At 33.4% G+C, this 23,406-nt stretch overlaps 2 protein-coding genes across 3 annotated transcripts; both read left to right on the forward strand.

Annotated features, from left to right (window-relative positions):
• Positions 1-361: 361 nt before the first annotated feature.
• Positions 362-17,223, forward strand: LOC107922919 (DNA topoisomerase 3-alpha). 2 transcript variants are annotated; one of them, XM_016853124.2, is made up of 25 exons: positions 369-784; positions 1,368-1,546; positions 1,633-1,705; positions 2,418-2,540; positions 2,624-2,745; positions 2,845-2,917; positions 3,014-3,130; positions 3,500-3,583; positions 5,129-5,308; positions 5,400-5,528; positions 6,435-6,509; positions 7,208-7,297; positions 7,409-7,513; positions 8,786-8,820; positions 10,167-10,296; positions 10,741-10,793; positions 10,866-10,965; positions 11,864-11,902; positions 12,111-12,189; positions 12,552-12,623; positions 14,714-14,785; positions 15,224-15,385; positions 15,922-16,042; positions 16,516-16,758; positions 16,995-17,223. In XM_016853124.2, exons 1-24 carry the CDS (start codon positions 497-499, stop codon positions 16,742-16,744), a joined length of 2,730 nt encoding a protein of 909 aa, XP_016708613.2. In that variant the 5' UTR covers positions 369-496; the 3' UTR covers positions 16,745-16,758; positions 16,995-17,223. The 2 variants fall into 2 exon arrangements, with proteins under 2 accessions (XP_040936697.1, XP_016708613.2); XM_041080763.1 differs by lacking the exons at positions 15,922-16,042; positions 16,516-16,758; positions 16,995-17,223 and adding an exon at positions 15,733-15,915 and having other exon boundaries at positions 362-784.
• A 1,817-nt stretch (positions 17,224-19,040) lies between these two features.
• On the forward strand, positions 19,041-22,671 carry LOC107922693 (aspartic proteinase Asp1). The gene is made up of 8 exons (XM_016852823.2): positions 19,041-19,779; positions 20,088-20,205; positions 20,618-20,838; positions 21,383-21,607; positions 21,708-21,846; positions 21,948-22,151; positions 22,254-22,326; positions 22,442-22,671. Exons 1-8 carry the CDS (start codon positions 19,592-19,594, stop codon positions 22,552-22,554), a joined length of 1,281 nt encoding a protein of 426 aa, XP_016708312.1. The 5' UTR covers positions 19,041-19,591; the 3' UTR covers positions 22,555-22,671.
• The last annotated feature ends 735 nt before the right edge of the window (positions 22,672-23,406 follow it).

The raw sequence follows: 23,406 nt of genomic DNA on the forward strand, positions 1-23,406 counted from the left end.
TTTATTTTTTCATATTTTATACTAAAAATGTCCATAAAAAAGATGTCGGGATATTTAATTTTATAATTTTATAATTTATATTTTCACCTTAATATATTCCATACATAAATAATTGAATCATATTTACATGTATGCATAGTTTTATTTTGCTAAAATCAAAATTTTTAATTCTTTTAAAAAATAATATTAAAAATATCAATTAAATCGAAATACATTGATATTAACTAAATTATAGCACGTACACAAGATGATTAAAGAAAATATAATAAATTTATAAAAAATGAATATAAAAATAAAACCTCGCATAAATTGAAACGGTGAAATTAAGATTATTATGCCTTTACGTTTGACACCATTGCCATTCGGGCTCGGCTCGCTTCTTCTAGAAATTTACCTCCTATTTTCTAATACGCGGGAAAGGCCTCCTTTAAAACTTCCATTGCCAAAACTAAAATAATAAAAAAATAAACAAAATCCAAAACCCTCCCACATCCGAATGTCGGGCACAATCAAGGTTCTGAACGTGGCGGAGAAGCCGTCGGTGGCGAAGTCAGTGTCGGGCATCCTCTCAAGGAACCAAGGCCTACGTGTGCGCGATGGCCGCTCCCGGTATAACAGGTTATTTGAGTTTAATTACCTGATTCGTGGCCAACCCTGTCATATGCTCTTCACCTCTGTCACTGGCCACTTAATGGAGCTCGAATTCGAGGACCGCTTCCGCAAGTGGCACTCCTGTGACCCGCTCGACCTCTACCACGCCCCTGTTCGCAAATTCGTTCCTGAGGTTTTCCTCTTTTCTTACATTTTTACCTTTTTCCTCAGTGATATACTGTTTTCCTTTCTCAAATGATGATAAAAGAAAACAAGTAAATTGTAAATAGCGAAATCACATTACAACAAAAATGATGCATTATTTAAAATGTAGGATCTATATTTGATGCATTGTCGGTGTATAAATATATACACTAACAGTGAATTATGTTATGCCGTCTTTTAAGTTAGAATTCTAATTATCTGTATTTTCTTTTATGAGTTTTTAACACGATGTCAACTTGTGGTTTTCTGTCACTGTATAGATTTATAGACTGCACAAGCCTTATTTCAAAATGACTGATATAAGTGATAAGTAGAATCATGCGTTGTGCTATTAAGAAAAGTTAATGTTTTAGTTTTAACTAGCAGGTCAGGGAAATGTTGAAGTGCTAATCTGATTTATTCTTTAAAAAGGGGCAATGAAAGTGGTCAAGAATTAAAAATCTGACTCCCGCTTAGTCTTTGCATTTGAGAATTTCCGATAATTTGTTTTGTATAGTGTGCTAAATGTTTATATGCTGGATTTCACTTTTATTGGACTTTTGATGATTTAGGATAAGCTGGATATTAAGAGGACGTTGGAGGAGGAAGCTAGGAGGTGTCAATGGTTGGTTCTCTGGCTTGATTGTGACAGAGAAGGTGAAAACATTGCATTTGAGGTTATCGACGTTTGCAGAGCTGTGAATCGTCATCTTACAATACGAAGGGCGCGATTCTCCGCATTGATTGACAGGTTCTTAAAGCCAAATGCTTTTGTTCCTTTTCTTTTGTTGTTTTCTTTGGCTTAGATTTAAGGTGGTCTGATGTTGGAAATGCCAGGGAAATCCATCATGCTATGCAGAACCTTATTGATCCAAATCCATGGTTTTCTGATGCTGTAGATGCTAGGCAGGCAAGTAACTCCCCTTATTGTGGTTGAAATGTAAAATTCTTAATTGATTGATACACAATTGATTTACAAGTTTCGGCATAATTTTGATTATTAGGAAGGAAGGTCATTTTATGACCTATTCATGTGTTTGCTAAATTTTGTATAGAAAATTTGTTTAACTATATTATCTCATATTGGGGTTTGTTGTCATCTTCTGTTTAAGTTAAGCCACTCATCAATAAGTTTATGTTGGATGTTTAACATGAAATCTAGTTATTTGTTTCCTAGGTGGTTATTTTATGTGTTTTACATTGCCTCGTATTAGTTGCTTAAATGGTAGGCCTGTTTGTTGCTGTTTTTACGTTGGGACTAATATGAGGAGGAGTGCTGAGCTATGTTTCTCTGGCACTTCATTTTTCTTGAAGGTCCTGTGTTCGACATATGTATCCGACAACTGTTCGGATATGTGTATGGGGGATATGATTCTCCTAACACATGTAAGTCTTTGAAAAAATTGAACACTCACAACCAAGTCTGAGCACCATAGATGCTGAGTAGTGTTGTTTTGTGTCAGTTAAGTTTGGGGAGAACTAAAGTTAGATCTCCATATTTTCCCAATTGGTTTTACAATGAATGTTTAAGAACATTCTATCTTCATATTACTTCTGTCTTTGTTAGTATTTATCCAGCTATTATCTGCAAAGGCAAAAGTTAATGTTTGTAAATTTATCAGGAAATAGACCTGCGAATTGGTGCTTCCTTCACCAGATTTCAGACTATGCTGTTGAGAGATAAATTTGTTATCGATTCTGCTACAGATGACAGAAATCTTGTTCTAAGTTATGGTCCTTGTCAGGTACAGTGAGAAATTTTCTTGTGAATGGCAACCTCACAATGTATACTTTGTTTATAGTTGTCTTATATCTTTTAACAATTTAGTTCCCGACGCTCGGCTTTGTTGTGGAACGGTATTGGGAAGTACAGTCACATGAGCCTGAAGAATTTTGGACAATCAACTGTTCTCACAGATCAGATGAAGGTGTTGCCACCTTCAATTGGATGTAAGCTGGAAAGCTTTCTGTATATATAAAATTCTAAGTTTCTTTCCGTTCATTCAAGGTAGTTATAAGGATACAGTTAATAGCATTCTGAATTTGCAGGCGTGGTCATCTTTTTGATTACACTTGTGCAGTTATAGTTTATGAAATGTGTGTTCAAGAGCCAACTGCTACTGTGAGTTGTACTAAACCAAGTATTTGAGAACAATTCCAACTCTTGGTCTTAGAAAAAACTCTTACTGAATGATAGTAGTTATCACTTGTCTTATAGGTCACAAAAGTTCAACACAAGGAAAAGCTTAAGTATCCTCCATATCCTTTGAATACCATTGAGCTTGAAAAGCGTGCTTCACGGTATTTCCGTATGAGTTCTGAACACACTATGAAGGTGAGCCGCTGGAAATATACATGTTTTAATTTGGTGTTACCGTGCCTTTTGTTCACCAACTAGAAATGAGAGGTTAATTTGATAGGCTTGCTAAAACAATTCTTTCAAATCTGCATGTTTGTATATATTTTGATATATTAGGTTGCAAGCAATTTTTTTTTCTTTTTTAGTTGTTTTAATTGATCTATGCCTATCTTATGCTTTTCTTATATCTAGCATTAACTATTAAAATTTTGCGATACCAATCATAAAAAATACTTCCTGTGAAAACTGTCCTTGAATTACTGTAATTAATGGCGGAGATAATCATATGTTGGTTAATTAACATGGCTTAATTCACTTTGTTACTTTCATTTTTATTGTTTATAGGTGGCAGAGGAACTATACCAAGCTGGTTTTATCAGTTATCCTCGTACAGAGACTGATTGCTTTTCAAGCAGGACTGATTTGCATGTTGGTAACTGTTTCCTCTTCACAAGATTCTTTTGTCTCAAGTTGTGTTAGTAATTTACAGTTGAAATAAAATCTTTTGGTAGCTCACTTGGTGAACTTTAACGGTTAAAATTTTCAATATAGTTGGCTCTCTTTTTCAACTTGGATTATTTATATTTTTTTCTTCTTTTTCAAATGGATTTTACACATTAAAATTTAGAAGCTGTTCCCTTTCTTCTATGTAACTGGCTGTACATAATCTTATGCTGATTCATAGAGCTGATTTGTAGGGATCATAGAACTGATAGGGATTTGTTTTCTGATTTCTTTCCTTTTCCTATCCTCTGCAACATGTATAAATTCTTCACTTCTGAGATGAATAGGACACAAGTATTCTTCACTTGAATTCAATTTCTAAAATAGTGTTATGGTCTTTCTGAAGTTCATCTATTACACACTTGTGCATATGTACCTAAATTGCTACTATAATTTGAGTCTCGAGTACTATAAAGAAGAGATATTAGTAAGAATACAGATACGAATTAACAATCTTATATGTGTAAATAAGAATAATTAAGTTAAAGGCTTGTAATAATTAATTGAGAACTATGACAAAAGCTACCCGAAGAGAAAATCTGTTGAGTGAGATGGATATACAGGAATAGAAATGTTTATGTAATAGGAGGAAAATTTAGAAAGCTTGTGCTGCTTCTATTTCATGTTTCAAGAGCAGAATCCCAGATTGAGGGTAATGGTTGTGAAATTTAAGCTTGTCTTCACTAGGTTTGGTGAGTGATGGCTGGACAGTTATAAGATTTGAAGCATCGGTACGTTCAATTGGAACAGAACTTGTATGCTATTTTCCAGGTGATTGCATTTCTGTTATTCACAAGAATTTCTCAACGATATTTGTCTTTTCAACTAACTGATAGTAAGAAAAAAAAAACCTAGAGCTGGAGATTCAAAATATTGTTATCAAATATTTGGGCAATAAGTTTTTTGGCTCTGTTATTTTCTTTTATGGACTTGTTTAGTTATTCTGATTGAAGATTCCATTCCTAGCACATTTAAGTCATTTTCTTATTTGTTTCTTGGTAGTAAAAACTCATTTTCTGGAACTTAAATCTCATAGTGGTGCCCTGCAGGATTTTGGAGGTGTTTTGGTTCTCTCTTTCTAATATATATATATACACAATTCCATGTTACATTTACAGTTCCATCTTAACTAGTTACCAAACTTCTAAAGCCAAACAAAGACGATTCTTAACTTTTCATTCCCATTATCATTTTGATGTCTAGTTAACATTCAACTTTTGTGAAAAAGGCAGTGGATTTATGATTGGGATCATCACCTTAATAAATAAAAATGTCTGAGGATGCTTGCTCCTCCATAAAAATCTAAAAAAAAGTTTCTTTTTTATATTACCAATTCATATTGCCTTTTTGCTTTCTTAGAATAATGTTTCTTCAGGTAATATATATTTATGATCCCCTGTCATTTATTACCTGCAAATGTTGTTTGAATTCAATGACATTATTACTCACTCAAGGTTCTATTTTATGCAGGCAATTGTGCAAGAACAACAGGAGCATCCTGATTGGGGTTCTTATGCACAGAGATTATTAGACCTTGAGACAGGACTCTGGAGAAACCCTGGCAGTGGTGGACATGATGACAAGGCTCATCCACCCATTCACCCAACAAAATTTTCTACTGGGGAACATGGTTGGAGTCAAGACCACCGTGTAAGCAAGTGTATTATGGCTAATAATAATTACTGTCTTGTCAGTTTCTTTTTTGGAAATTTAATTCCTTCTTTTCCCCATTGCATCACAGACATTATATGAACTGGTTGTCCGCCATTTCCTGGCTTGTGTTTCACAACCAGCTGTAGGGGCTGAAACCACAGTTGAAATTGATATTGCGGGTGAATTATTTTCTGCCTCAGGAAGAGTAATATTAGAGGCAAGTATTTTCATAGCATTCCCATATTTTCTTTTTATTTTAACTTGAGCTTTTCTCTTGAATTAAGAAGCATTGGGGTGTTCAGCATTTGTTTTTTTATCTATTTTTTTAATTTGGTAGCTAACCATTATATCACCTGCGACAAGACTTGTGATATTTGGAATGATTACAAATATAGGAATTAAAAAAAAAGTCAGGCTTCTGTTGTTTCCTTGTATGAGCATTCAGTATATCTCAATGGTCCAAGAGATACCATTCCTGTTTGAGCTGCAAGTTGCATAAGGAAACTTGTAACTGAAAGTTGTTTTTGATTTCTGTTGACAACAAGTTGCCATTTTGAACATTAAGGTTGGACAAGATTTTGGTCAACTCTAGCTTTCATTCAATTAAATAGAATTTCTGAAGCCAAGCAGCTTACAATGTCAATCCTGTTTGAACTGGAAATGGCTGATGGAAATTTGTGACTGGAAAGTAGTTTCTCATTTTCTGTATGATGTCAAGTTGCCATTTTGTTTAGGTTGGACAAGTTTATGGTAAAACCTTACGTCCTCTGAGTTCATTAACATAAATTTCAGAAGCCATGTCAGTAGCAAATAGAATATAGCTTCTCTTGGAATAAAATAAAAGACTAAAACCTTTTATTAAGCTCTGATGAGCCAATCAGCAATGTACACTATGACAAAGACATTAAAACCTCCTTAGCTTTTCTTGTCCGCATTAGTTTTTTTTGAGATGTAATATAATACTGAAACTGCTTCATTTAACTGCATGAATGATTTGTGGTTGCTGGTTGGCTAGGTATCTTTTGTCTATAGGTGGTTTTGTAGCTTTTCTAATGCTTCATGACGTCTTTAGATTTGTTAACCATCTTGAGTTTTGACTAGGTTGCTTTTCTATTTTGACCAGAGAAACTACTTAGATGTTTACCGGTATGAATCATGGGGAGGTTCAATGATTCCAACCTACACTGTTGGACAGCAGGTTTTTCATTGTTTCTATACAAATCATTTCAAGCTTTTCAATTGGAAGTTAAATTGGTTGATAAAAAGTTGCAAGTTGATTGTTGTTTATTGTGCTCCTGTAAATTGATATGCTCTTCTTCCATGTTGGGTTGCCTCTCTGATTGCCATTTTTATTTTATAGCTTGTCAACCTAATTGGGAACTATTACTAGTAAAAGGATTAAATTGCTGGCTTAGAAGTTTGTGATGCAGATTTTATTAATAAAATTACTTGATCCTGCCCTTGGCACATAAAGATTTTTTTTTCCCCTTTTTTTGGCGATTAACCAATGACTCAAAATAACAATCTTAAAAGACTATAATTTCTTAATTTGGGGTTAGCAAAAGGGAAAGGAATGAAATAAAAGATGTTTTTAGTTCAATTGTGTAGATGGAATAACTTTTTGTGGAAGAGCCTGAGTGCATGTAGGTAAATGTTTGTATTTCCAAACAAGATGGTCGTTTTGATTTTTAATGTTTCAACATCCATCTAGTACTTTATTTATTGATTTTCATTTCTCTCTTATTGATGGCTGAGAGACATTCAACTCTTAGATTTTATGACTTCCATGATTTATCATACAAGTTTGATTTTAAAATAGACTTAAGGATCCACATTGCTCTCTTGAATTTTGAGGCCAGAATTGTTTTTATTCTTCAATTTCTTGTGATGTTTCAGTTTGCCCCAACATCACTGACTTTAGACACAGGAGTCACTAGACCACCATCCCTTTTGAGTGAAGCTGATTTACTAAGTTGTATGGACAAGGTGAGAAGTCCGAAGTGCTTTTGTCTGACCAAGTTAATTATGGTTTCAATGGTTTTTCAGAGAGTAATTATTTTGAATTTTGAAACTTTTTCCACTCTTCTGCATTGCAAGGCGGGAATTGGTACTGATGCAACAATGCATGATCACATTAAAAAGCTGCTAGATCGATTTTATGCAACAAAGGACTCAAATACTCGTTTCTCGCCCACCAATCTTGTAATTTATTTTTCTTTTCTTTTCTCACTTTAGCTTTTTATCATATACTATTTACTTTTGAATATTCTGTGTTACTGCTTTTGCTTTGCTTATGAGCTAGGGGAGAAGTTGGATTTATGTGAGAGTACAATCAAGATTTTAGATTTGTGAGAATAGGAGTTTTAAAATAGCTTTTTCCTCTAAAATCCAGTCGACACAAGGCTATCTAGAACAAAAACATAGTAATTTTTAAATAATCTTTTTATGCATCTATTAATGTTAGAGAATTGCAAAACTTTATTAATATCTGTAAGTAGGTACTTATGTTTGTATGCCTATGAATACATATATCTGCACAGCAATGCATGTGTAAATGCCATGCACTAAAATGAAGAGAAAATAGTATCTAATTGTGTTCTATTTTAGAATTTCAATATTTTGTTCATAAAGAAAACAGTATCTATTTTTTTTTTTTGGAATAGTTTTGAAGTAAATAACAATAGTAAATAGATATGGTGTTGAGGAAGACTCAAAACAGTAGCTTAGAATAGGTCTGCCATCAGGACCCCAAAACCTCCTTAGCTGTTGCCAAAAGTGTGCAGGTAGCCCGAGTTCATCAATGGATTCCATAATGTGGGCATCACCATTGAGTCTTCCTCAACATGCAGCAAACTTTAGATCATCTTTTGTGATCTTGTTCCAAAAAGATGACTCGGTTTTTTCGTCCTTTTTATCAAGGTTCGAACAAATTGTTACTGCTTTAAATAGTTGTTCCCATTAAGATTTGAGATGTAAACCAGGTTAACTATCCTGCTTCTCTCCTATTGCAATGTTGATGACTTCATTTGTTGTTGTCAGATTTAAGAGCTGCTTATTGTAGATTTAGAGACCTAAGACCTGATTAGAAGATAAATCTGTGCTCAAGAAGACAAGATTCAGAGTCCTGGAGAAAATGACAAAGCAGGCCTAAAAAATGAAACCTTTTTTTCTAGATAACTTTCTATTCAGCATTGCAGGCTACAAATTTATGCAGATTCCCAGAGAGCATTCAGTTCTGATTCCATGCAAAATATGGGAAAATCACTATTGTATATTAACTAAAATATATAGGAAAAAAATTAGGCTATAAAAGGGACTCCTCTAAGAGTCTAAGGAACTACCCTACTTACCTAACATTCTATTATTTCCTTATTTTTTTCCAATAAAAAATAGAATGTGTTTCTTACTAAGTTGTAATAGTAGTTTTATGACAGAAGTTGATTGGTACTGACTATGAGACTTGTGTAATCTCAGGGTGAAGCACTGGTTATGGGATATGATGACATGGGGTAAGTAGAATTTATTTTATTTTTTTGAGAAGCCAGTTTACTTAAGTGTTAAGGAGAATATACACAATCTTAATTCTTATTTCACTTGTTTAAAGGTTAATTGGTTTAATGTCAAGTTTATAAGTGGCATGGCATATCTGAAATAGTAATGAAGGTGCATTGTTTATATTTATTTCTGTAGTACTTTTTTACAGTTTCATTTGTCAAAATAGTGATATTAGGCTATAGTAAACTTCAGGGCTATTCTAGAATATATTTCATTTGGAGAAGTCTACTATTTAGTTGAGGCATTTGAATTTATAGGAAGTCTACTAAAAGAGACACATTTCACAACACAAGTTTTTCCAACTTCAAAATATGGTGATTATGAGAGGCAATAAGGATTTAGGGGGTTAAAACATATTGAAAAGTGGTGCATATTTCCTCCTTTTGCTGTCTTTCTGAACACTACTTCAATGGAGTAATTGGTCCTGTAAGACTACGACTATAAATCAAACAGAACAACCGGTGAGCAACTCTTGTGAATGGGTTTGGTTTCTCTTCATGTGATAATCTAAACAAATAGTTTTCAACAAAATTTAAGAGCTCATTTAATAAACAATCTGGTCTTGGGCAAAATGTGTTCAATTCTTTATGTTTATGAACAAACTCGTTCTTAATTAATGAAAAACTCGTTTATAACTTAATTATTGTTTGACAATAAAAAACATTATATTTTATTGGTTTTTGTTCTTTATTACTATGTTTATTTATGCTTTCAATTTCTAATTGTTCCTAACATGTTCAGTATGTTCACAAACATGCTCACTTAATTTAAACAGACATGAATATGAGCTCCAACACCATGCTTGAATTATTAGTGAACATGAGTTAGTCTCTAACAGTAAAAATGAAGGAATTATCATGGACAGAGTCAAATTCATTCAGGATCTGCCTGTTTGAAGCCTTAATTAACTAGAAAACAATTCCTCGTGTTAACCTGTTGCAAACATGTGTAGAAATTGTTTCAAGAATTAGATACTGCGTGTTTTTGTTCTCTAAATCACTCACAAGAATTCCTGTATATTTTTCCTCCTATCATATGAAAACTGAATTGTTTAACCTTGCAAAGTTGTATGGATGAGGATGGTCATGCTAAGTTGCACTGCTGTTTATGTTTTTGAAAGATGGCCTTCCAAAAGCCTGTATTATGTGATTGTTTTGGTTGGTAGCTGTATTACCTGAAGTCACTAAGTATTTGCTTTTGCGGTAGTTTTTGTTAGGCTCATGGAAGTGGTTGCATTGTAAACAATATCGTCTTCCATCCTCTTACCTATATTTGTTTGTCATTCATTATGGATATTTAGGTATGAACTCTGGAAACCAAATCTCAGGTCAATGATGGAGTTTGACATGAAAGAAGTTAGTGTAGGCAATAAGAGTAAACATGAAGTTTTGGCAACTTGCTTGCAGCAGATGAAAGCTTGCTTCTTTGATGTAAGTTACTTGCAATTTGTGGGATTATCCTTTTGGATACTATCCCACCTGACATATACTGTTGATGATACATTGCTATCAAGTTTCTAATACCTGAATGACAGATGAATGAAACTGATACATGGAACAAAACATTACTTGATCCATGATGCCTAAATTGATGCATTATTTGGAATTAAAAGAAAAACTGGCATTTATTAAACGCAAATTTGGATGAGGCAATTTTGATGCCTGTTTTGGGTTCTTTAATGTAAATATTAGTTATCCTGTGAGTAGTCTGGACTCTGGTGGGACTTATGCAATAAATGTGGCTGATTTGCCAGGGAGAAGATTAGTGCTACCTATCAAATTTTCAACAGATTTGCTTAATTAATGCTGTGTTTGGTTGATGTGTTCATATACACTTTGATTGATGTTATGTTTTTGACAAGCTATGGTATGCAGGCGAGGTTGAACAAAGTGAAACTATTAGAAGCTATGGCGGTCTTCTTTGAAAGGTACTATTTAATTCCCTATATTGTAGCAGAAAATATTGGATTGTTATGATGTGATGTTAACTGCTTCTGCAGATCAAATCGAGCTGTTGGGGGTGACAACTATGCAGCTGGAGAGGTGGTTAGGCAGTGTGATCTTTGCCAAGAATCTTCTATGGTGCTGAAGAAAAACCGTGTATGGATGACACTGATTCAATTTCTCTTTTTAAGTTCCGAAATTTTGTTTTATATTATATTGGTGCTTGCTTTTTTATCGCATTTCTGATCTCCTGTGCACTATTCTTCTTTCTTGCTTGCAATTATCTCAAATGAAGTCATCCATTTTTTCCCTTTTCAGTATTCTTGATGTAACTTCTTTTATGCATAATATGAAGATTTGGTGGTTGATTAGATCTCTGCTTGAGCTTTTCTGTAAGCGAGGGTGTCAATATAGCTTCATGGTGGATGAGGTTCTCAAGGGTCATCATCTTTTGTCATGCAAATGGCTTTCTATGTTTTGATTATTTATTTCCTCTAGTTTGCAGACAGCAGTATGTCTGTTGTCAGGCAAAGCTTGAATTGTTTCTATGTCACTAATGTTGTTGTCTAATAATGTAGCGATTATGCAACAAGTAACATAGATGTCCTAAAGGCTAGATTTAGGATAGGCTCAGGCTTTGAATTCTATGGTATTGAAATGAAGGAAATATTAAATCTTTGAAATAGGAGTTGGCCCCTATACGTTGTTGGGCTGTGTGGTTATTATAAAGGGTACTGATCAACAAAAGTGAGAATAATTGATAATTTGTAACATCACAGATGTTTAATGAATTTCACTGGAGAGAAAAGATTCATGTTCTATAGCCAAAATCTGGCCTAGGCATCCTAAAACGTAAACCTTTTCTTGTTTTATACTTAATTTTTATGGTTCTTTATGATTATCCTGCCCATTAATTTTTATGTTGCATTATGATTACCCTGCCCATCAATTTTTTTCATGATTTTGCCTTACTGTGTGCAATGTTTAATATTATTTATTTTTGGAAAATAGTTGAGCTATTCATTTTGTTATTAACCATTGTACTTTTTAACAGGATGGCAATTTCATGGTTGGATGCTCAGGTTTTCCACAGGTCAGTGCCTGGATTTATTTGTTTGTTGAAAATATGATTCAACAAAAAGCTAAAATAACTGGCTGGTGCATTTCAAAAAAAAAAAAAAAAAGAAAAGTTAATTGAAACTTGATCCTGATAGATGTGGATTTGAAAGGCTAATGTGAACTCTTGCTCTTTTTCTGGTTTGTATGTTAACGTTGTAACACCTTCTGTGAACTCTCATCAGTGTAGGAATGCTATTTGGCTCCCTGGATCTATACTGGAAGCTGCAGTAACCAGTAATATTTGCAGCTCCTGCAATCCAGGTATATACTTGGGATCTTATCTTCAAGTTTAGCTAGCAGTGATTGTATATGCAGACCTGGATTAGATTCTTCAGGATCACTTAATATTTAGGAAAAATATTTAGTGCAATGCATAATTATAGGGTGAGGGGCTGAGGGCTATAAGCTAGATGTGACACTCCGAAGTTCTATTAATGGTTCTATGGCAAAGTTCAGCTTCACTGCCATACTGGTAGTTTTAAAAGCATAGTATAATGCAGAGCAATTCTTAAACAGATTGTAATTGTTCTATATCACATGTGCCACCTTATTTAAAGTGCTCATTGACGTGCATTGTATTCTTCATGCTTCTTAACAGACTGCACTTTTGCGTTTTTTGATAGGTCCCGTTTATTTGATTCAATTTAAGTTTCGCCAAATTGAAATACCACCCGGCTTCAATGCTAATCATCTCGGTAAGGATATAGGTCCCATGACACGTAGGGTCTTTACATCAATTTGCATGAGTTTCTTTTTGTCATTTTTAGAGTATCTATAGAAGACGAGAATGACCAAGTTAAATTGGTCCTCTTTTTAAATATTTCATCAATTGAACTTATCCTTCTTATGACTTATTTTCTCGTATATCTTCTTTATGCAGTGCTATTCTCCCATTATTTTCCCCGTTGTCCTATTCTAATAAAATTTTCTTCTTAGGGTAATTATTTTATATACCATCAGTAAAGTTTTTAGATTCCACAAGCAGGATTGAAAAGATGACATATTTCATTTTTTTTCATATATTTAAATTTTCTTTTCTTTTTTTTTTTACTATAAGCTACAACCATATGCCTCATTTTCAATCTCACTTGTGGAATCCAAAAATTTCATCGACAGCTTATGGAATAATTTTCCTCTTTCTTATCCCCTTTCTGGAAATGTTTATATAAATTTATTGCTTTTTGAGAAGCCTCCTTTCGTTTGTTAATCGTATATGCATGTGCATGCGCCTTAAATAACTAAAATATTCTTTCAAAAATTTCACATTTGCACATAGAAATATCACACTTTTCTTGACAAAATTTCAAATATGTGAAAACCTTTTGTCTTAAAGTTCTCAATAATTTTTTTATCTCCAGTTTTAAAACAATGGTAAATGTTGAAAAATGAGCAATTCTTTTTTCATATATTTTATTCAAAGAAACATGCACCGGTTATATAGAGGATGCAAACGACCTAAAAGGAAATAATCACCTATAGCTAGCCTAAGAATGGCTAGACACATCACATGGTGTCAGGGTCAAGTTTGGTTCGGTTTGGTGAGTTTTTTGGATTTTTCTTGGCTTTTCCATAAGTTTCAAAGTCTTTCATAAATATTTAAAAAAAAATTAATTTTCAAGTAAATAAAAAAATCAATAACTTTGGCATAGTAGTTTTTTGAAAAATAATTGTTATATATAATTTTTAAGTCATTTTCATTATTTTAAATATAAATATTTATTTTCACATCATAAACAAATCAAAATTAATTATAAATGAAATAAAAAATAGAAATCGGTTTGGTTTGAGTAACCACAGTTTTTTAACATGTATTGAAAAAATTGTTTAAACATGTATTGAGACACTAGTTTACAGGCAGATGACAATGCAAATAAATGATTTTTCAATATTTTGTCTCATGTTTACATCTCTTTGGTCAAAATATTAGCTAACTCCTCTCCGTTATAAATAAAAGGAGTTTAAATTTGGCCACTCTATTTTTTCCTTGATGAAGGGTCTTCATCATGTTTTGTCAGATCATGCTTTCATTATCTCATTGCAGCTTCATTGTATTAGTTTTAACTCGTAACTCTTCTAGCAATGTTATTAACCAAATATGCTCACAATCCCTTGAGTCATTCTACTAAACTCAGCCTTAGCAATAGATATAATTGCCACTGTTTGTTTCTTTGGATAGACCGTATAATCCTTTTTTATTTATCTATTAAGATTAAATGTGAGTTGTTAAAATTTCTAAAATTAAAAAGTTATAACATTTTAAAAAAACAGTAGGAACCCATTTTACTTGGATTTGCTTCTTTTACACCTTAAACTTAAGAGAAAAGCATCCTAGATGATAAAAGCCCTTGGGGTGCCTCATCAAGAGGCCTTGCTTGTAGGCTCTTGAGGAGGTAACTTACTCTGCATGATGCTTTAGCGCCTAGGCACGTGCTTTGGCAACACTAGGCTAGGTTACCCCCAATTTAACAAATGTTGGATTTGCTTTATCTCCACTTGAAATGATCAATTTGTTTTAGGTTGGATACTCCTCTAAAAGTTAACAAGCATAAATGAAATTGTTTATACTTTGAACTTCACTGTCTTCTGCTATAGGACACTTTTAGGTTCTCAATATAGATTTATTTCTTGTTCTTTACCTTGTATAGATAATCAACACTCAGCATGTCTCCATTTAATCTACAACTTGTGCATAAACATGTATACTTACAAGGATCTGATTGATGTTCACATCTAAAGCTGCTGCTTTGTAGTGAGTGACTGAAGAGTTTATTGCCTACCTGCTCAGGTTGCATTGGCGGTTGTGACGATACTCTTAGACAACTGATTGAGATATGTGGAACAGGTTCTCGCATGTCAGGTCTGTATACTTGTTTATCTGTAGTAATCATGTAGCTGTTCAAAAAGGAAGAGTAACACTTGATTTATGGATCTTCTGGTGTTTACCAAAATAATGAAATCATAACACTTATTATTGGCATCATCTGTTTATGTAATTCCCAGGAACCGATCACAGTTTATTCTTAGCCAGTTTAAGAATTTTTTTAATTGACATTTAATTAATATTCTGTTAAGGTGTTATCAGATTTGTGCTGAATCTTTTACTTGCATTATATTGAATCTTGTCCTTGCAATTGATAATGCCCTATCCACTTTTTGTGCTTAGAATTTTAAGTGTCTATATGTATATACTCAAAAACGAAGGTAGGAATATGAATATAAGTTGGTATTAGCATGTCTTGCTCTAGTCGAAGATAAAGATTAGGATTTTTCTAATTTTGTTTAATGTGTAATTCAGCACGAGGTAGAGGACCCACTACAACATCCAGCAATGGCCAGAGAAGTAGCAACAGACACAATGCTTGCATACACTGTCAGCAAACAGGCCATTCTTCAAATGATTGCCCTTCACAGTTTTCACGTTCTCGAAATTCTCAGTCTCATACTAACTCACAAAATGGTATGCAAGAAAGTTTTATTTCTTTTTATGAATTTAACATTCATGAGAAGAACAAGTGTTGTTGCTTGATTAAAGTATAGTTAAATTTACACTTGCAGTAGGCTTGAGTATAATACTTTGCACAAATTGCATATTGTGGTTAAGTATCACATTTTGGATGTGGTAACAGTTGACTCAAGCTGAACAACCTTACTTGACTAGATAGAAACCTGGCATCTAGGACATAGGCATCACGTTTTGAACCCAAAAACAAACTTGAAATAGACATCTGTAACACCCAATCACAAACTTAAGTTATATTCTATAGGCATAGCATAGTTTTCCTTTCATTGTTGTTTGTGATGCAGGTGCTGGCATCTAGGACATAGGCAGTGTTGAGAATAGCATAATTTACTATCATCTCCACTTGGACTTCATTGGCTGCTCAAGTTTTCATTTCCGATTCTGAATCCTCTACATGGAACTGAAATGGTCTTTTTTTGTTTCTCTTTTTGAAAGTAAACTGGTCTATTTTTATGATACTTGCATTTTTGCAGGGGAACCTTCAGTGTCCTGTAGCACATGTGGAATGCCATGTGTTTTACGAACTGCTAATACAGCAAATAACAGGGGAAGAAAGTTCTACTCATGTCCATCACAAGAATGCAACTTCTTTATGTAAGTAAAAATAAGCTCAAGAGAATCTCCTCTAACTACTGGTTCCCTTTGTAGTTTTCAATAGTTCAATTCGGCAGCACTCCTCAGGATTCAAAGAATTATACTTGCGTTAGTGCTTTTCAAATACATCTGATAAGTGATGACAACAATTTTCACTGATTTTGGATTGAAAAGTAACTTTTATTAACATGTTATAACTTAAATAAGGTTGCTTTAAAATGCATTTATAACTTAAAATAAGGTTGCTTTAAAATGCATTTATAACTTAAATAAGGTTGCTTTAAAATGCATTTATAGTGCCAATAGGGCAAATAAGACAGGCAGTGATTAATAGTTTCATTTGGAAATATGATACACGAAAGATGTATCTGATCTATTCTTGTGTAATGTTCATGCCTTAAAAATAAATGTCCTTATGTTACATGCTTCATCGAATGGCTGGTTTACTCAATCATCAAACCATGTTCATGCAGATGGGAGGATGGCGTCAGTAATGGTAATGGTGGAAGAAGCATTCCTTCCACCAATCGCTCAGCATTCAATTCTGGCAGGAGAGGTGGCCGTGGTCAATCTGGTCACAATAGATCACACACTGCTGACACGACTTTTGTGACAGCAACCGGGGATCCTGTATCCAACAGGTGTTATGTTTGTGGTGATCCATCACACTTTGCTAATGTCTGCCCTAATCGTGGCATGTAATGCCCTTCCAAACGGTATTTCTCATTCATACCTTGTTTCTCTGTTTGGTTACTTTTCTTCATTCTATGAGCTCACAATGCACTCCTTACCCATGAATTGTGGAGCTTCTTCATACAACTGATTGGTGATTAGATGATTTTGTAAGAAATGTGGTAAAAGGGAATTATAAGTGACATGCTCCCTCATTTTTTTTTGGTACCAAAACTTGATAAAAAATGTGCTTTGATACCTTCTTTATTTTGTCAAATAGGAAGTTAAATGGTTTGGCTCCGATGGAAGTTAAAGAAATGGAGACGGCGAATCGGAACTCCAAAAGCAACATCCTATGTTATCTGTAAGATTCACGTGTGCAGACCAGAACCGATCTCAACTTTTTTTTCTCTAACCAAACCTGCTTCTATCTTAGTTTAGATTGTAAAATTGTAATATCTGGACCATTGATATAATTTTAATAGATATCTACGAATATTCATATAAAATTTATAAGTTTTGCAATATATTTATATTTTATTAGGGTTTTTTTTCATTGACACCAAATGTTTTCCAAGTACGATGAGCGAAAACTTTTAAGTTCATTTGTGAAAGTAGACATTCTCTTTGTTAAACAAAATATCTTTACTGTCGAAAACAGGATCAATTACTGCGGAATGTTGATGTTATCAGATAAGTGGCTATGGAATTCTACTATTTCTGACAGAATTAGTGCTAGTTTAGCTACACATTATTTGGTCCTGGATATGCGTTTACAGCATATTTTACAAGAAATCCTCTTGTTGCTGAAACTTGCATTTTTGTGTAATGTCTCAACTTACAAGCTTAATTCTCGTAAATTTAAAACAGTATTCTGTAAAGGGTTATTTTGATTGGGAATGTAAACCCTGGAAATTAGTAAAACGGAGTGTTTGTAGAAAAATAGTGGAGGAAGATTGAAGAGAACAAGTTGGGGGGAGGGGGGAATATATTGTTAGGTAGAGGCTAGTTAAGTTCACATGAATGTGATTTAAACCATATATGTATATTAAGATAGGTAGAGGTTACACAATGTTTTGACAAAAAAGTGTTGTTACATGCTTAAGTGTAATTGTATTTTTAACACTTGTCCAAACCACCTGACTCTAGAACAAGTATAATCCAGAGCTCTATTTTTACCATTTTTTATTTTTCTAAATTCCTTATATATATTACTTTGATTCTCATATCATTCCCTATCTTTGAGATTCAAATAAACGAGAGCAGAAGCGGACTGTAACCGTGGCCTTAAGCGCGTTTGGTCCCCAAAATGTTGGGAAATTTTCATTTTTTTAATTTTTAAACTTAATTTCTTAATTTTTTTAATAAAAAATTTTAATATCTCAATTGCTATTCAAGCTTTTTTTTTTAATGTAGTACATGCATTGGGCAAAAAGTATATATTTTGATATTCAAAAAGATTGTAGTGTTAATTTTTATTTTTTAATTTAAATTTTAAGTTTATTTTTTATGATTGTAATTTTTCATGTTTTATGGTTAATTTAATAAAAATTAATTATAATTAAGAATTTTTATTAAAAACCTTTAACTTTAAATTAAATATTAAAAAATTAATACTATTATATTCAAATATTAAATGTAAGTACCATATTAAAAAAATATTAAAGTAAAATACCAAATTCAGATATTGAGTGAAAAGAAAAGCCCACCCATATTATATGGAATGTCAAAATCTAAAAGTTTTAACGTCTCCTTTTCACTTATGTCCCCCCAAAAAAGTTCTGTTTTACACATAAAAGACCTAGTTAGTAGTCTTGAAATGGATATTTATTTTGGCCAAATGTCTTTAAAAAGTTGGAATATTTAATAAACAAAACCTTTTAACCGTTTGATCAATTTTATTCATTAAACATGGTCTGATATTAAATATATTTTACATTATTGTATTTTATAATAAGTAAAATATAAATAATATAAAAATGAAACCAGAGTCTTGTTGCAACTAGCAAGTAAAAACTCATAAATTGAATTTAGGGTTGAATTAAATTATCTTATACAATCAATTATTTATATTATCATTCCCAATAATCTCTTAATCTACTAATAACTGCATTTATATTATTAATTTAAGTTCAATCCATTCCTACCCAATTATAAAAAAAAATAATGAGTGCTGACATGAAAGGAAACTGAGGATTTTGGCAATCAGAAATAGAGCCCTTTTTCTCATTCTAGAAGACTTTACAAGGAAGTTTCCAAGAAATTGCCATACTTTATTTATTATTTTAATTGAATAAATATGCTTGCTTTACTTTATAAACCCTTTATACCTTAACTCACTTTTATTTTATTCCTCAAACTGTTTCATTGTTTGACTTGCTTCTTCCATTTTTCTTTTCTTTTTTTAAAGAGATTATTTATTTATATATATTGGTCAGATAACGTGTTCATGGTTAAGAATGATTCCAAAGAAAATACCACTGTGCAAACAATCCTCCCCCATCTAAGAGGAAAGGAAGCAAAGAACCTATTGGCATTGGCAACACTACACCAGAAGAACAATCCCTCTTTATTAATAATCGGAAATACCATTGAATGGGAAATTTCAAGAACCAAGCAATTCTCCTGCATTGTTTATATTACCTACAAGAAAAGCACCCTTTGGTAGATTCTCGACATTAAATACCAGATATGTTTCGTTAATCAATTCAAGGCCCTATATATAAACATACAAAAAAAAAAAAGGCCGAAACCAGAATAAAACTAATAGTCTTAGTCTTGTTTCTTTCAGCCTTTTTTTTTATAACGAATAGCCCAAGTGAAAGTTCCTCACAAATCATTTGTCATTCAAAGAGGGGAAGCTCAAAACAGTGATCAATGAGAAAAGGGCAAGTGAATGTGTTCTTTTTGTTACTGTTTTTGAGTCTCTCTTCAGCTTCTGATCAGAAATGGAGGAAAGCAATGATGTCAGCTTACAACGGTTCTTCTTCTTCTTCTTCCATGATGATGAATAGAGTTGGGTCCTCCATCCTGTTCCCAATTCATGGAAATGTGTATCCAACAGGGTAAGTTCAGTAAATTATTTTGTGGGTCAAAATAGGCTCTTCTGCAAAGTCCTTTTATAAATCATGTGTATTGGGAATCTAATATGGAATCTATAGATACATTAAAGTGTGTACTTTTCCTTTGAATGTTGTTCATCTGGAACAGGGTCTATGAATATAGGGGATTTTATGTCTGTCTCTGACTTTATTTTTCGGGTTCTTTTTTTTCTTTTTTAAATTTCTTGAACGAAGTTTTTAAATTTGTATGCTCACAAATTTCTGTAAATGTGAATGAAATCATGGAGTTCACCGTTGTTCTCTGTTTGTAGGTACTATAATGTTACCATCAATATAGGTCACCCTCCCAAGCCTTACTTTCTTGATCTTGATACTGGAAGCGACCTCACATGGCTCCAATGCAACGCTCCATGCGTCCATTGTATTGAGGTGAAATTATTAGTATATAATATCTTGAATATATATATGTACGCATACATATATATATTTTCCTTATCGTTAATGACAGTACTGCCAAATTCTTTGTTGTTTGTAGTATGTATGGAGCTTTTCTTTTAATTGATATGAACTTGCTGATTCTCAATCACCTCGAGTCCTGATGGATTCATGATGAGATAACCAGCAAACTGACTAATTAGTCCAATTATTTGCAGCAGATGTCACATATTACAAAATTCTAGCCTAATTTCTTATTCTAATCTTATAGGGTTCTTGCTTCAATGCTGTGTCATCCACACTCTTATCAGTTTTATATTTTTTCCTTGTTAAATCTGCTGGTTTCCAGGATTGTTGTAGAAGCTCCGAATTTCCTTATTAAATATTGTTATCACTGTCTTTGCAGGCACCTCATCCGCTTTACCAACCCAGCAATGACCTAGTTGCCTGTAGACATCCGCTATGTGCAGCATTGCATCCGCCTGACTACAAATGTGAAAGTCCAGACCAATGTGACTATGAGGTTGAGTATGCAGATGGTGGTTCATCCCTTGGAGTCCTTGTGCGAGACGTGTTTTCTTTAAACTATACAAATGGAGTTCGACTCAGTCCTCGTTTGGCCCTCGGGTTTGTACTTTTGTCCAAAATTATATTCGATATCAGTAGTAATATTCCTTTCAAGTTCATTGATCTTGCAAGCTGCCCCTGGCACCATCCCATGTTATATAAGCAAAGGTCATTTATCATTTCCAAGCGCTTATTTGGGCCCAATGATACATATCAGGAAATTAAAAATGAATCTGTTTGAATCTGCATTAGACCTTATTTCTTACTTCTTTAGTTTTTACGTAACATCTACCATTTAAGGAAGCTTTTTGATTCTGCTGATCGAGTCTCAACTCGATTGGCATAGGTATTGTTGTCAGTGCAGGAGGACGTGGGTTCGAGTATGTTGAAGTGTGTTTATCCTCCTATTTAAGGGGTCAGAATGAGTTATGGGTAGTTCTAAGCATTCTATAAAAAATAAAAAAAGCTTTTTGACTCCAAAAGGTGCATTTAATTGTTTCTCAGTGCTTTTAGCAGATGAAGTCTACTAGAAGATCTCATCCTCTGATAAGTTGTCTCTCAATACATCCTTAAACATTATGCCTTTCGGTTTCCTTGTCTGCAGATGCGGGTATGATCAAATTCCGGGCACATCTTACCATCCCTTGGATGGAATACTTGGCCTTGGAAGAGGAAAATCTAGCATTGTGTCACAACTTCAGAGCCAGGGTTTGGTGCGGAATGTCGTAGGCCACTGTTTAAGCGGAAGAGGTGGCGGATTTCTTTTCTTCGGGGACGGTCTCTATGATTCTTCACATGTGACTTGGACATCAATGTCTCAGGAGTTTACGTAATTAAGCGTTCATATTCACTCCCAATGGTTAAAACTTGATTATAACTGATTGGTTTTAAGACCTGATAACAAATCTTCTGCTTGGCTTTCATGGCAGAAAATACTATTCCCCGGGAAGTGCAGAACTACACTTCGGTGGGAAAGCTACCGGTATTAAAAATCTCATCGTAATTTTTGACAGTGGGAGCTCTTACACTTACCTTAATTCTCAGGCTTATCAAGCATTAACATTGTTGGTAAGTTCCAGGCCAATTTCAGAATATCTTCCAAGTCTTAATTTTGTTACTTAGAATCCAAGTATGATGTTTTTCATGCAAGTTCACTCTTACATGTATAGTTGAAAAAAGAACTAAGCGGACGGTCGCTAAAGGAAGCCCCGGAGGACCAGACACTCCCACTATGTTGGAAAGGTCGAAAGCCTTTCAGAAGTGTGCACGATGCCAAGAAATACTTCAAGACCTCACTGGCTTTGGCCTTTGCAAATAGTGGCAGAAGAAAAACCCAGTTTGAATTACACCCTGAAGCTTACCTTATAATATCAGTGAGCACTAAACATACACATACACACACATATGTATATATGTGTATATGTTTTATTTATGTCTTTTTGTTGTTCATACTGAAACACTTAATGTTTTGACAGAACAAGGGAAATGTTTGCTTGGGAATTCTAAATGGAACACAAGTGGGGCTGCAAAATTTGAATGTCATTGGAGGTAAAGACTTAATATTCCATTTTACTGTTTTAATCGAACTGATCAATTGTCGGGTCTGCGGTTTTTTATTCTTAGTGATATAACCTTCTCCTTTTCTGCTTGGTGATTTGAACAGACATATCAATGCAAGACAGAATGGTGGTTTATGACAATGAGAAACAAGTGATAGGATGGAGCCCTGCAAATTGTGATCATCTTCCTAGGTTCAAATCTGCTTATTATATGTGAACAGCATATGATACCTTCAATCTTAGGTAGTATTATGCAGAAGATTACCCACAAACCATAAATGTGTTTACTTTGTATATTTATTTGTATGGTTATACGTCTAATTTATTTTCTTAATATATATAATAACCAAAAGAAAGAATGTGTAGTATTCTGATTTCAATAAAAAAATGTCTATTGTTGAGAGCAAATAATCATAAAAAATAAAATAAGGCAGTAATATGAAGTGCAACGTCTTAGTGTACATACAAATATCTTAGTCCAAAATATGATAGAAAATTTGAAATCAAATCATATTTATTTATCAGAAATGGGGATTACTCTCTCTAGAAATTCTTAATTGCCTGTTGTGAAAGAATTTGGATTCAAATTATTTGTTTGGATATCCAATACAAAAATAGACTTGGATTTGAGGAAATTCAATTTCAATTTTGTAAGAGATAAATTTAATGGTAAAATGAATTATTTGGTTCTCCAAATCTTGATATTGAGCAAATTGATTTTTCATAAAAAAATTAATGTAATTTAATTTCTGTCAATTTCAAAATTGAGCAACTAAAGATTAGTCACGGCGTTAATATTTTTCATAAATTGTACTTTTTTTTAGCACAATAATAAATTGAACACTTCATTAATGGGTGGCTGTGCGTCCACGTACAACGTGCTCCCTTAAGGAGTTTTCTCTCATGAATCGTACATAACTTTCGGTAAAGGCAAGAGACAAAACCCTAACACAACCCCAAAACAATACCACTTATTGAGGGACCAACTGGAACTCAGCATATGACACTTCGAAAATTTTCCGCAAAAATATCAACCCACTTTAACATATATTAGTATAATCTCAATATC

Source organism: Gossypium hirsutum, chromosome A11 (genome assembly GCF_007990345.1).
Source record: "Gossypium hirsutum isolate 1008001.06 chromosome A11, Gossypium_hirsutum_v2.1, whole genome shotgun sequence".
NCBI lineage: Eukaryota > Viridiplantae > Streptophyta > Magnoliopsida > Malvales > Malvaceae > Gossypium > Gossypium hirsutum.

Coding starts and splice junctions, on each gene's coding strand:
- LOC107922919 (XM_016853124.2), top strand. CDS start 497: ATGTCGGGCACAATCAAGGTTCTGAACGTGGCGGAGAAGCCGTCGGTG. Junction 3,131..3,499: donor GTTCTGAACACACTATGAAG/GTGAGCCGCTGG, acceptor TATTGTTTATAG/GTGGCAGAGGAACTATACCA. Junction 7,298..7,408: donor TACTAAGTTGTATGGACAAG/GTGAGAAGTCCG, acceptor CTGCATTGCAAG/GCGGGAATTGGTACTGATGC.
- LOC107922693 (XM_016852823.2), top strand. CDS start 19,592: ATGAGAAAAGGGCAAGTGAATGTGTTCTTTTTGTTACTGTTTTTGAGT. Junction 21,847..21,947: donor ATCAAGCATTAACATTGTTG/GTAAGTTCCAGG, acceptor TTACATGTATAG/TTGAAAAAAGAACTAAGCGG. Junction 22,152..22,253: donor AAGCTTACCTTATAATATCA/GTGAGCACTAAA, acceptor ATGTTTTGACAG/AACAAGGGAAATGTTTGCTT.